At 33.5% G+C, this 13,275-nt stretch overlaps 1 protein-coding gene across 3 annotated transcripts in view; it reads right to left on the bottom strand.

Annotated features, from left to right (window-relative positions):
* LOC136822655 (four and a half LIM domains protein 2-like) overlaps positions 1-12,295 on the bottom strand; it is a 36,429-nt gene extending 24,134 nt beyond the window's left edge. Inside the window, exons 1-2 of one of the 3 annotated variants that reach the window (XM_067078939.1) lie at positions 12,089-12,295; positions 3,704-3,771 (exon numbers count right to left, since the gene is read on the bottom strand). In XM_067078939.1, the coding sequence (XP_066935040.1) occupies positions 3,704-3,771; positions 12,089-12,229 (209 nt within the window). In that variant the 5' untranslated portion in view covers positions 12,230-12,295. Of the gene's footprint in view, positions 1-1,688; positions 1,713-2,401; positions 2,814-3,703; positions 3,772-12,088 lie in introns of those variants that run through there. The other 2 variants (XM_067078943.1, XM_067078944.1) reach the window with 2 other exon arrangements.
* Between the last annotated feature and the right edge of the window lie 980 nt (positions 12,296-13,275).

Below are 13,275 nucleotides of genomic sequence, written 5' to 3'. Positions count from 1 at the left end.
GTATAGTATAGTATAGTATAGTATAGTATAGTATAGTAAAGTATAGTATAATATGAGGCAAAGTTATTGAAGGATATACCGGTAGCCTAGAAAGATTGCAATATCCTGAGTTAATTTGAGGATGATAGAATCGGATTGTGTTGCACAAGACAGATAGAGATTAAAGTCTTTAAGCAAAGCTATTAAAACATGAATAACATAATGGTCGATGGTTTTAAGAACGATGCTATGGAGAGAATATGCTTGCAAGTAAATTGAAAAGAATGAAACGCAATGAAACTGAGAGAAAACAACTGTCATCATATCATATGACAAGGATAATTTTCTGAGAGCTGATAAGCGCTTTAAAAAGACTTACTTTTAGCTAGTTAACTTAGCTAACAGTATTTAATTACAAAGCTTGTTCACTTCATAAAGATAAGCCTCGTTGAATGAATGAGGTTACAACAGTTAGAATGGTTGTTTTATAGAGGTCAAGCATCAAGTTATATGATATTCTTGTGGCGGATTGGCGGCCACGGGGGGGGGGTAAATTTCCTATCAGAGATAATTGATAGTCGGCATTATTTTGTTGTGCCGTATCTTAAAGTCGGGTTCAACTAACTTTGCGCGTAAACCTAAATATATTTCAGTTGGACCCGCCTCCCCGAAAATGAGGGATGGGTTACCAGGCCTCCCACTGCAAAATCCTTGACGCGGTCTTGCAAAATTCCTTAATCTAAACCTTTCAGATGTTGAAAATTTTCTCGACCTTCAGAGCTTTAGCGTGTCGGATGAAAATTTCTGCATCTAGGTGCGGTTGTGGGTTTAATCCCCCGCCAGGTCATAACGAAGACTTCGTACTTAGTACAAAAAGGTACTTGATAGTACAAAAAGGTACTTGATAGTACAAAAAGGTACTTGATAGTACAAAAAGGTACTTGATGCCTCTCTGCTTGATGCTCAGAAATCAAGAAAATGATCTAGGGTAAGTCGAGCAATTAAGAGAGTTAGAGTGGCGCCCTCCCCTATCATCAAATAGATAGCTATCGAAAGAAGAGTCTTCGGGTCGCCTTCGATTACAGTCGCAGACTTACTTACTTTTATAACACAAACATAAGAATATGAATTACGTGACAGGGAAAAGCCTCAATAATAAACAAATTTGAAGAATACAAAATACTAAAACGTTATCAAATGTCCCCATGTTAATACATGATATTAAAAGATATATTTAAAGATCTGTTTGGGAGCTAAACAAACTAAACAAAAACTATATTTTGAAAGATCTAAAAATATAGCGTGTGCTGCTGAAGTATGTGCTTCGCCTGTTCTTAAAAAAAAGGGTTGTATGTTAGTCCGTTCTCACTTCATATTTTACATTCTAGACGTGCGATTCTTTAAGACTAGAATTTAATTTTTTTTGTTGGAAAGATAATTAGTCAGTGGTGCAATGTATATGAAAATGAGGTTAAATTTCTCTACTTCGATAAAAGAGGCACTCTGTTTTTCCGTTTCTGTTGTTTGATCGGATTCGATAAAATAGGTCATAAAGTAGATTGAAGAAAGCATTAGCTACTCAAAAGTACCAGAAATATTTCATCGTCAAAACATTACGATTTATACTAACCAAGCTGACTGCAATTTTCAAACGAATCATGTATAAGCAAAATAGATAAAAAATAATATAAAGTTACGAACTAACAAACCTTTATGTTTCCTTTATGTACATTGCGGAAAAAGCTCGTTCAAGTTGGAGATGACAACTCCAGAAAGTCACAATCTCTTAAATGGTCCAAATGAAATAGTTCCAACAGTTCTACAAACTCAAATAAATATGTCCAGACAAAACAAGTTGCAAAATAAAAATTCAAAAGAATGATTTGAAGAATACAAAATACTAAAACGTTATCAAATGTCCCCCATGTTAATACATGATATTAAAAGATATATTTAAAGATCTGTTTGGGAGCTAAACAAACTAAACAAAAACTATATTTTGAAAGATCTAAAAATATAGCGTGTGCTGCTGAAGTATGTGCTTCACCTGTTCTTAAAAAAAAGGGTTGTATGTTAGTCCGTTCTCACTTCATATTTTACATTCTAGACGTGCGATTCTTTAAGACTAGAATTTAATTTTTTTCGTTGGAAAGATAATTAGTCAGTGGTGCAATGTATATGAAAATGAGGTTAAATTTCTCTACTTCGATGAAAGAGGCACTCTGTTTTTCCGTTTCTGTTGTTTGATCGGATTCGATAAAATAGGTCATAAAGTAGATTGAAGAAAGCATTAGCTACTCAAAAGTACCAGAAATATTTCATCGTCAAAACATTACGATTAGTAACCAAACTGACTGCAATTTTCAAACGAATCATGTATAAGCAAAATAGATAAAAAATAATAAGTTACGAACTAACAAACCTTTATGTTTCCTTTATGTCTATGGCGGAAAAAGCTCGTTCAAGTTGGAGATGACAACTCCAGAAAGTCACAATCTCTTACAGTAAATGGTCCAAATGAAATAGTTCCAACAAGTTCTACAAACTCAAATAAATATGTCCAGACAAAACAAGTTGCAAAATAAAAATTCAAAAGAATGATATAAAAACGCTATTTTCGAATGTTTTGAATGGAAGCCAACTGAAGCCAATCCCCTGTCAAACTCTTGCTTTTATAAAAAAGCGAAGGAAAATAAAATGACAAAACAAAAAATTCACATCAATAAACGACTATATGTTTGAAAACATCATTGTAGTATAGATACACACTAGCGACCTGCAGAAGCGATTATAGTATAGCAACTTTTTAATTTCCAAATATAATAGAATTTTAAGCAAAAACAGTTGGATATTATTGATGTTATTTAACTTAGAGGTAGATTATGGAAATTCCATAAGAATCATTCAATAAAAAAACAGTTATACAAAATGTCTAAAAATTGCACAAAATTTGAATTTAAACTTTTAATTGGTACTGCCCTTTTATAACCACCATTTTGTAATGAGATTATATATAAAAGCATTATTGATTGATCGGGATTAACATTTAGGGTTGGATCAGTTCGTTCAATAAATTTGCTATTTCAATAATATCTTAAGGGTTGGATCAGTTCGATCAATAAATTTGCTATTTCAATCATATCTTACATTGGGGCTTATTTCAATATCAGATTGGAGGAAATTGATGGTAGAATAATTTTGTTTCTTAATTAATCAATCAGGTATAAATAAAACAACATTAGAACATAGGTCTGAATGCATTGATGAGCCCCCCGCCCACCCTATTTTACAATCAAACCTACCAGGCAGAAAATTTCGCATTCCAAAAACCAAGAAGGAGAAAAATAGATTGATCAATAGAGGTCTGCCAATTTAACGAGGATCTATCAGACTACCAAACAATCAGGAGGATATATAATAACTTCAGGTACTTCACTTTTTTTAAAGGTAATGCTTTAATGCATGTTCCACTATTCACCCACTAAGCTTTTAAAGGAGAAAATCCTCCACATAAAGGAGCTTATCCACATTAATGCACCCTCCCCTAATTTTAAAAGAATCATTTTGTCAAAGCTGGGAGCAAACCGCCAAACATCGTGACGCTTCATGATTGAAATCGATGTTTGACGGTTTGCGGAGTCAAAAATCGTATCTTTTCAACAAAAAAGTCAATCAATTTCAATCTCGATGTCAAACCAAAACTGGAGAAAATAAAGAAACATACCTTCGTTCGTGTATTTCAAGCTTTGAACATTCACTTTGGACATTCACCACATCTGAAGTTGCATCGTTCTAGAAGTAAAGTGAAAGAAAATCGTCATAATTAAAAGCATAGCACAGGATCATTGACTGAAAACATGAACAAAGTAGAGTTGGAAATAAATCAATTAATCCATATTTGTAAACATTTATTATGAATCAAGTTTAGTATGGTTTGAATTTGAATATTGAAGGTATTTTCTGAAATCAATGATCTATTATTGATTTCAGTAAATATCGTAAAAAGAATTAAGGCAGGCACTTATGTTGAAGATCAAAGGCTTATCATTGATTCGATGTCGTATTTCAATCTTGATTAATGGCCATACTTTAATTAAAAAGTTATTTATTTCCTTTAATGAAATTTTAAAGATCTATTCAATAAATTGAACCCTTTCAAGTGTACAACTCAGTTAGTTTACACGTTTTCTTTTTTTTTAAGCAACTAGTTTTACTAAGCAGCCTCGATGTTTCTTAAGAAATTGTTCTTTTGAGCCTTAAATGTTTCTTAGATGTTTCTAAATTTTTTGACATAATCAGCCTCATGAAAGGCTCGATTGGAAGGTTCTTAAGAAAAAATGTTATTTTCTCATTCTCAGCCTCAGCATGTTTCTTAGACGTTTCTTTGTTTTTAGGCATTCTGAGCCTCGTGTTTCTTAAAATGTGTTTCTTAAAAAAAAACGTGTATTAGCCGATTTTTTATGGTGTTTTTATAATAAATTCATTATTACAATCAAGAAGCGCTTTACAAGGGCTACAGTGAGCTGCCAGGATATTATGGCACACAAGTCTTAGATTTGCTTTTTCATTCAGTTTTGAAAGACTAAAGTTAGAAAAAATGCCCAATGCCCATGATTTGTATGCCCAAGGGTCCCAAAGGGTCCCAAAGGGTCTTTTTGCCCTTTTTGCTATATTTTCTTAACCTACTTTACTGTTTAATTCTAAGAAATACATAAAAAATAACTGAATAAATTACTTGAAATGAGTAAACAGCTCAAAATCTTAGTCAAGATTAGAAAGCTTCATTTCTTGGAGCTAATGGGTCTTAAACAAAAACCTTCAAACTTTATACTACTAAGCACTGGTCCCTTGCTTTGTTTCCAAATTTTTGTCATTTCAAAAGAATTCCCTGACATGGCTTGAATTTTAAAAAAATACACTGTCTGCACCCCTACATAACGTTGGTAAATTTAGTTTTCTTTGTGACACCTCAGATAATCATTTGGAATACAAAAAAGAGCCAAATGGCACTGATTTGTCACCTAAAGAATCTTTCCCAGTGCAAAATTCCATTTAAAACCATTTTGGATAAAAATTATTCAAGCCCGAACTTTCATTTTTTAAAGATACTGCACCCCAAAATGTAGGTAAGCCTTTTTCCGCGTAGCTTCAGGTGGAATTAACAAAGTTGATGCTTTTTAGTATGATAAAGATCTAAATACATTACAGAATCGACAGAAATTTTAAAAATAAGGGAGATGATCCATCTAGAAAGTTGTTAAAAATCTCAATTTATTTTCTACTGCATCCCAAAATGTAGGTGCATTCTTGTGCATTCTTGTGTGTTTTCAGAAAAAAGCAGAAAAATTACATCAAAATTTATATGTTTTTTTGTAAAAAAAGTCTTTAACCGATGACCTTCTGTCAAATTATCAAAAGAAAAGTAAAAGCATTTTAATCAGTTTTGGTTCCATTTTTAACGGAAAAATTGCTACTTTTGACGTTTTTGACGTCAGTTTTGTCAAAATTTTGAAAAATGAGGGCCCGTTACCGACATAAAATTTTGACACAATGTTCAGAATAGACAGGGCTTTAAAATCGACGTCACTGGTTTCTCAATAAAATTATCAAAATTAGCGATTAATTCGATATAGATATATCATTGATATATATTTTTAGGTTATCTATTTCCAAAGTTTTCTGGCTGTAAACACACTCAATAAATTTCAGTGGACGTCAAACCAAAAACCTACATTTTGGAGTTCACCAACATTTTGGAGTTCACCGACATTTTAGAGTTCACCGACATTTTGGGGTGCATATAGTGTAAGGCTTGTCGCCATTTAAATGGAGAGATGATTGTTGAGCTTTAAAAAGCCAGTATTGAAAAAAAATCGTATAAAAAACCATAAGGACACTGACAAAAAGAAGCCGTTTCATAATAAAACCTGTTTTGTAATACAGGGGTCGAAATGAGAGCAACGAAGACTCTCTCCACTCCAGTGTCACTCAAAATAATCACTAAATTTCCAAGGCAAAGTTGTTAAAAAACGTGTGAGTTACACAAATGAAAAACTGGCAGTCAAAGTAGCTCTGTTAGAGGTAAAAAAGTGCATTTAAATTAAGGTATTTTAAAAAACTTGCCTACATTTTGAGCCATTAATAAAAAGATAGACCCATGCCAACCTCAAAAACTAATTTGAAGAATAACTTCTTATACACTCATACACTTACCCGTTTATGAGCAGAATTTTTTTTAGTTTATAAGGTGTAATCAAGGTCTGACCATCTAAGTGATATCTTGGGAATTAGAACAACAATTCTTTTAATTGCAACTCGAAACAAAATAAGAGGACTGGTTTCATAATGCAGCATCCATTTCAGCATGAAGCAATGATTTGTTTTATGAGTTTTTTTGTTAGGCCTTGTCTTGATTACATTCTAAAGTAAAAAATCACGTGCTGATTGGTCAAAAAACGATTCTTCAATGTGTGAATGCGATCTTTCATTGGATTAATTGGATTAATAATTCCTGGTTTTAGCCAAAGTTTAGGAAATTCTTTTATCCTTTAGAGGGCAAATAAAAGTACATTCTGTGAAAATTTCAAGTCTCTAGCACTTTCTTATCCGGAATTATCTTCATTCCAATTTAGAGGGATCTCAACCGGGATGAGGACAGGACAGAGGGAGCTCTCAAAAACGAAAGTGCCCAACAACTGGTGAACAGTTTGATGTATCAGAAAACTTTTTTCCCTACTTTTACATTGCTATAAGGAGACTTCATATACCAAATTTCATCTCTTTATGAGCACTACTTAAGGAAATACAAAGGAAATTAGTCAAAATAATCCCAATTTTACAAAAGTTCCAATAAAAGATCACTGTGATCTGGCTGTGGGAGGATCTACTGTAGGTAGTTGTCTTCTCACATGTAGATCTTTTTCTTATGAAGTTGTTCGCCAAATTAGTTTTTCAAGTTGGCATGGATATCAACCTCTCTGATTTTTTAAAATGGCAGCCCAAAGTTGGAATATTTGATTTTTTGTCAAAAATTTAATTTTGCCACCATTTAAAAAAAATGCAAAGTTAGAAGGGGCTCAACTACAGTTCTGGGAGTACTTTCAGGATCTGAACTCAGAAAAAAATAGGGTTTTTTATATTTTTGAGTTTCCACCTTAAAACAATTTTGTTTAAATCTTCAACTTCAATCAGTGTCAGCCATTTTGAAGGAAAACAAAAAAGTTCATTAGTCATTGTCTCCCTGAGCAAATTAATATTGCCAAAAATGACAATTTTTTAACGATAAAATGCTGAATCAGCAGAATTTGTTGACCTTATTAGGGAAAAGATATCATAGGTGCTCATGAATTATTGAATAATATTGCAGAAAATGGTTTGCAAAATTTTGAAAGTGATTTTTTTAAATTTTCAATACTTAAAAATACTGAAAATTTCAAAATGATATCTAAATGATCTTGCATTGATACCAAAACACAGCCAGAAAAGGGAAAAGAAAACCCAGTCATAAACTTGTTAACATATTTCTATTTCTATTTAATAATTCAAAAGAGGTTTACAAAACCTAGATTCTCCCAAATATGGAATGAGAAAAATATAAATAGCTAAATAAAAAAAGGCTTCTGTAATTATAATAAAATCAAAAAAAATGTATCTGTCTTGATTTTGCTGGTCATTCCACCAAATGCCAGTTGAAAACATAACTAAATAAACGAGGCAAAGTTGGTTGAGGGGTGTCTAATATCACATGTTCAACAATGAAATTATTTTTTCTTGCCAAAAATAGCAATTTTCTTTCTCCAACTTTTCTGCTGACTCTGCATTTTTTGTTGAAAAAATTGCTGTTTTCGGCAATATTTGCTGAAAAGAGCAATAATTGCCTTTTTTATCTAAGTGGGGTGGTTATTATACGATCCCTGGTATATGGCACTAACTTTTACGGCCACTTCGCGATTTCTGTTAAACATATCTTTGCTTTAATTTTATAAGAAACATTATATATAAAGTTAGTTGAAAGGACCTACCACATTTTCCTCACATTTCCAAAATTTTGAACTTGAAAAAGTCCCAAACATGACCCAAACTGGCCCAGGATTATGGAGGCAAAAATGAAAAATTTTGTGGTCCGAGCTTAGCCAAAACTTATGTAAACCAGCAAAAAATCTTGAAAGATACAGTTTTATCTATATTAATAGCCGTAGTCTGTATGTCTGATTTCTGTTTTCTGTCTGTGTGTCACTTTTGATTTCGCAAGCAATGTTTTGTCCTCGGTAAGTTTGGTTTAATTGACAGATCGGAGAGAGCCTGGTTTAGACTTTATTCAGCCTTTGTTTTGAAATTTGCGGCCCGTCTACATTTAGTAATTTTAATTTCTGCCTAAGCATGCCCGTTTTTTGTTTTTCTCTTTTCTTTTGTTTAAATTCTTTTTGAATGTAAATAACGATCATATTTATTAATGACATTCAAATTCTTTTCAAAACAAATTCCTTTTATAGAAAAGAATAATTCAAATATAAATCAAAACATAACAATCAAAAAGTTTGTCAAACCAAACAACGACAGCATTCAAAAGGCGATAAAAAGCAAAAAGGGAAAATTAGTCAACCTCTTTCTTCATATAAAAACATTCATGTCATCGTTACTGTCAAATAGTGTGTACGTCATTTTACATGTTTAAATTCGAAAAGTGGCTGCGTTTAGACCAACTGGCATTTGTAATTTGGCATTTGCTCATGAGGGATTCAATTTTAATAGCTTTTCCATTGTATTTTCTGTCATGGCATCGTCTTTTTAGAGTCATTACTGAAAAGGTGATTCCCTCAAGTTCAACTTTGACAGAAAAACAATGAAAAGCATGGAATTTCTCAAAAACTGCAGTCATTAAGGCTGAAACTTTTTCCCGTAGAGCTAGGCTATGGCAAATCTTGCAAATTTTACAATCTATAGAAAGAACTGAATAAAAGACGTGCAAATACTTTAAAAAATCAAAAATGTCATTTTTTCTCTTTGTTTTGATTTCTTTGTTTGATTTGAAATGCCAGAAAAGGGGATTCCTTTGCTCAAAATGGCATTTCAAATGCTAACGAAATGCCAACACGCTGGCATCATTAGGCATTTGACAAACCGAACAATTGCTCAGAACAATAGAATTCAAAAGAATACTGCAAGCAATTACAAATACCAGGCTGGTCTAAACGCAGGTAGTTAGGTGGTCATTGAAAAAATGCTCTGTTCGCGTCGCAACGGGTGTTAAAAATGCATGCGGGTGGACGGGCGGTTAAAAACATTCCCGGGTTTTTTTAAATCACGCCAGTAACTCAGGGGCAGGTGGTAACGGGAGCATAACAATTTTTCGATAGTCGTCAGAGCAATTGAGAAAAAAGCTATACTTCAAAAGAACAAATTACTTTTCCCAAATTTTTTTCTGCATCTCCGCACCGGAAAATCAGCGGAAAATTTGATGCAGGCGGGTGACACGAATAGAACAATTTTTCGATGACCGCCTTATGACAAGGGTCTAAAAAAGCAACTTAGAATTGTCTTATTTTTTCAACCTGATAAAAACAAAGAGTTGAACTATTTTTTGTGACTTTCCCACTTTTTCCTGAAGAATTGTCATTTCAACTGGACGGCATATTCAGAGTTGTTTCAGACAACACTGGTACAGTAAACGATGCTCTTCCTGATAACTTTTGACTTAAACAAAAAATTTGTCTACATCCAAAGGACTTTTATTGCATTCAGCTACAGCTTAACCGGTGTGTGACGCCGGGGACCGGCTAGTTCATCTTTGATACCGTCAACTGCTCTAACTTGGGACTATCTGACAAAACATGGGACGGCAATTCGGCTAACATTTCACTGAACCTCCAAATTAAATTGATTTGAGTTAATGAAGATGCATGACTTCTCTTCCGCACTGAGTATGCTTTTAAATCGAAATATGAAAAAAATCTGTGGTAGAACCCACGTGAATAGCTGGAACGAGGAAGACCAAATTAGTGGCAAAACGATGGAGCGTTTGACATCACTCGCACGGCAAGTTACACACTTGTTATTTGTTAATCCCATCAGACAATAGGTGGTTAGGCGGCAGGCGTTCTCTAATTCTACATATATGGCGTCCGGTCATTTTGAATGAAAACAAAAAAGTTTAAAAGGGCAAAAGGGCCCACTATCAGTGAAAGTTATCGTTACATGTTATGACAGAAAGTATGATTGATAAACTTGGTGGAGTTATTAAAACAAATTTGTTGTCAAAGAGATTTAACAGTAAGTGAAAAATATACAGTCAAGATAACAGTCCCATGTTTCCACCAATCGTCCCAGTTAGAGCAGTTGACGGTACTGTTTTTTTTTTAAATCAGTGGTTTGCAGAGAAATTTTTTGACACTAGATCGACACAGGATCTGTAGGTTATAACAGATCCTGTGTCGATCTAGTGTCAAAAATAGTTATGAAAATGGAACTTTTAATTTTTTAAAGGCTAGTAATAGGTATGAGATGAAAAAGTTCCATAAATTTCAGAACTGAAAAAAATTCAGTTTTCGGAATTGGCCTAGACAGTCTAATGGTAGGTACAGGAAATCTTATGTTCACTTAGAAAATTGCCTAACTTTCCTGAAGTGCTGGTTTTTTTTTTATACAAGATGCAGAAAAATGGCAGTGTGGAATTTTAGTGTTCATAGTCTGGAAAGTAAGTTGCTATCTTACCCAAACAAATGAAGATGACTGATGTTGTTTTTTCCTGAAGACCAGATTTCCGAGTGTGACTAATTATTGAGCCCGACCTGGTTTAAAAGTATAAACTAAGTTAAGGCCCTCTTACACGGAGCAATAATGAATTAAGATAAGATTTAAAATAATCACGAAACGATAATCTTATCTTATTGTGTCGTGTATCAAAGTTTAAAATAATAAAATCATTATCTTGATGACGTCGAACTCCCATTGTTCCAATTATTGTAGAGAAGTCGATTATAATCAAACTAGTTTGATTATAATCGACGAGCTTACGATATTCAAAACAAAAGAAAGGAAGAAAAATCTTTTGATTTGGCTATGTAAACAAAAATATTCCATTCATTTGATCATTCAGCTAGTGTGTTTTGTGTTGTATTTTTTTTGTGAAATTATTAAAACCTAAAAAGTGATAGAAGACACAAGTTCATTTCTCGAACTTGGCTAGCTACGGTTATACGCATTGTTTCCTCGATTTTGTTGCAATTCGAGGAAAGCCAAGTCAGCTAAATTTTGCTCACGCCATGCTCCTTCAGTTACTTAACCAGTTTCTTCGTCGACTTCGTCGATAAAGCCCTCTGTTGTATAAGAGTCGCTTGAGAGTTCCATAAGTATATTATGAATAACAAGTGAAGCTAGTGTGATCGTTACAGCCTTGTCAGGATCAAGTGGGATTTTGTTCAAAAGGATTCAAAATCTACTTGCCAAAATGCCAAGTGCATTTTCAGTAACTCTCCGGAAACGAGGTAAACGATAGTTGAACACACGACTTCTAAGTGTAAGGCCTTGTTGACTGTAAGGTTTGAGACAGTGAATACCCAAAGGAAAAGCTTCATCTCCAACAAATACATAGGGAACAGGTACTGATTTATGATTGATGTAATTGGGATCGTTAGAACTTGGCAGTAATCTTGGCTCGGGAATACCTAGATTACCGCTTTCTAATGCCTTGTAGAAGGAACAATTTCGATAAAAGCCCCCGTCACTAATAGGCTAATACGCCCTTGACAGCCAACTTTTTCTCTTTTCTTCACTTTTCTTTTCAAAAGTTCAGCACTACTGGCATTACAAACGATCACAAGAGCTGCACAAGTAGCAGCACAAACCTTCACCTGCTCATCTATTATTTTATAAAGGAGGACTATTGCTCTGTGTATCAAATCAAAAACATTTAGAAAATATAATACAGAAAGATATTGATTATTGTTATCTTTACGTGTATGAAAATGTAAAAATAATAAATTCTTATCTTATCTTAATTGATTATTGCTCCGTGTAAGAGGGCCTTTAAGAATTTAAGATTAAAAAATAAGGATCAAAAGTCAAATTTCAATTTCAAAGAATCTTGGAAAGGCATTTGAAAATTCCATACCTCTCGGCGTTGACGGACAGCTTTAGAATTGATTGAAATAGGTTCAGACAAAAGAGGAGGTTCTGGGAAATCTTCTTCGTCAGAAGAGGTGGTGCTTGTTGAGATTGGATGACTGTTGACAGATAATTTCCACTCCGCCATGTTGTGAAGTCCAAGCCCCTTGATGATTTTAGGTTTTCCTTTTCCCACCGCTTACCTCACGAATCCGGATTGGTCACGTGATGTAAACATTGGATTGGTTTCTACCCACAGGGGAAAACCCAATTTCGTGATCATTCGGAAATTGCTCCACCACAGTGTCTAAAAGATTTTAGATCTAACGGTCGGTCTCGGTGTAGAGCTTAACGTAACGCAAGCGCCATCTTCCTGAGTTATGGAGAGAGTAGTAAGAGATGCCAAAATAACACTATACTTTATTTCATCCGAATCCTCAATACACGGGCTGCAAAATTATAACTAACCCAAAAATAACTTGACTTTCAAAACGTTTTGATTTATTTCACACAGTGGATGGACGCAAAACAACATCGTGGTAACTATTGCCTTTCGAGCACCATCAGAATCTTAAAAAAGTTTAAAACCTATTTGAAGAATTGAATGCATAAAATTTTGCCTTTAGACTCTGGTGTGGGGACTGCAGCATATAAGATTTCCCTATGGTATTGAACAAATACTATTTTAAGTAGTGTTGAGAAGTTGTCAAAATTTTCTTACGTTACGTGTACCAAAATGCCAGTTCAACAGATCAATCAATCTATTTGGAATGCCAAAAAGATGGAAAACAGCATTGGACTTTATTAACTGTTTCTTCACTTTTTTGATTTGATGAAAATTAGGCATTAAATATTTTTATAACAGGGAAAAGTCACAATTGATATTCTTAAATAAAATAATCTATTTAACAATAATTACAAAGAATGTGCGAAATAGAAAAACTACTTTTTTACCATGACCAAAACCGAAAAACTTGTTATTCAAATAAACAATTCCTGTTCAGGAAAAAGATTCAAGATTTTTCTCAGTCAGGTAACTAATTCAAAAATAAATCCCTTATAAATGTCATTCATTCTCGATTCGACTATTTTTCCCAATAAAGTGTAACTGTTGCTCACTTTACCGTCTTTGGATGGCTTCTTATTGTATGATTTCTCACAAATTTTCCATTTATCAAGAAATTATGTTCTTCA

This window comes from Clytia hemisphaerica, unplaced genomic scaffold, assembly GCF_902728285.1.
Source record: "Clytia hemisphaerica strain Z4C2 unplaced genomic scaffold, Clytia hemisphaerica genome assembly, whole genome shotgun sequence".
Taxonomy (NCBI): domain Eukaryota; kingdom Metazoa; phylum Cnidaria; class Hydrozoa; order Leptothecata; family Clytiidae; genus Clytia; species Clytia hemisphaerica.
The sequence above is the reverse complement of the archived record's forward strand: the minus strand, read 5'-3'. Positions and strand labels throughout refer to the sequence as shown.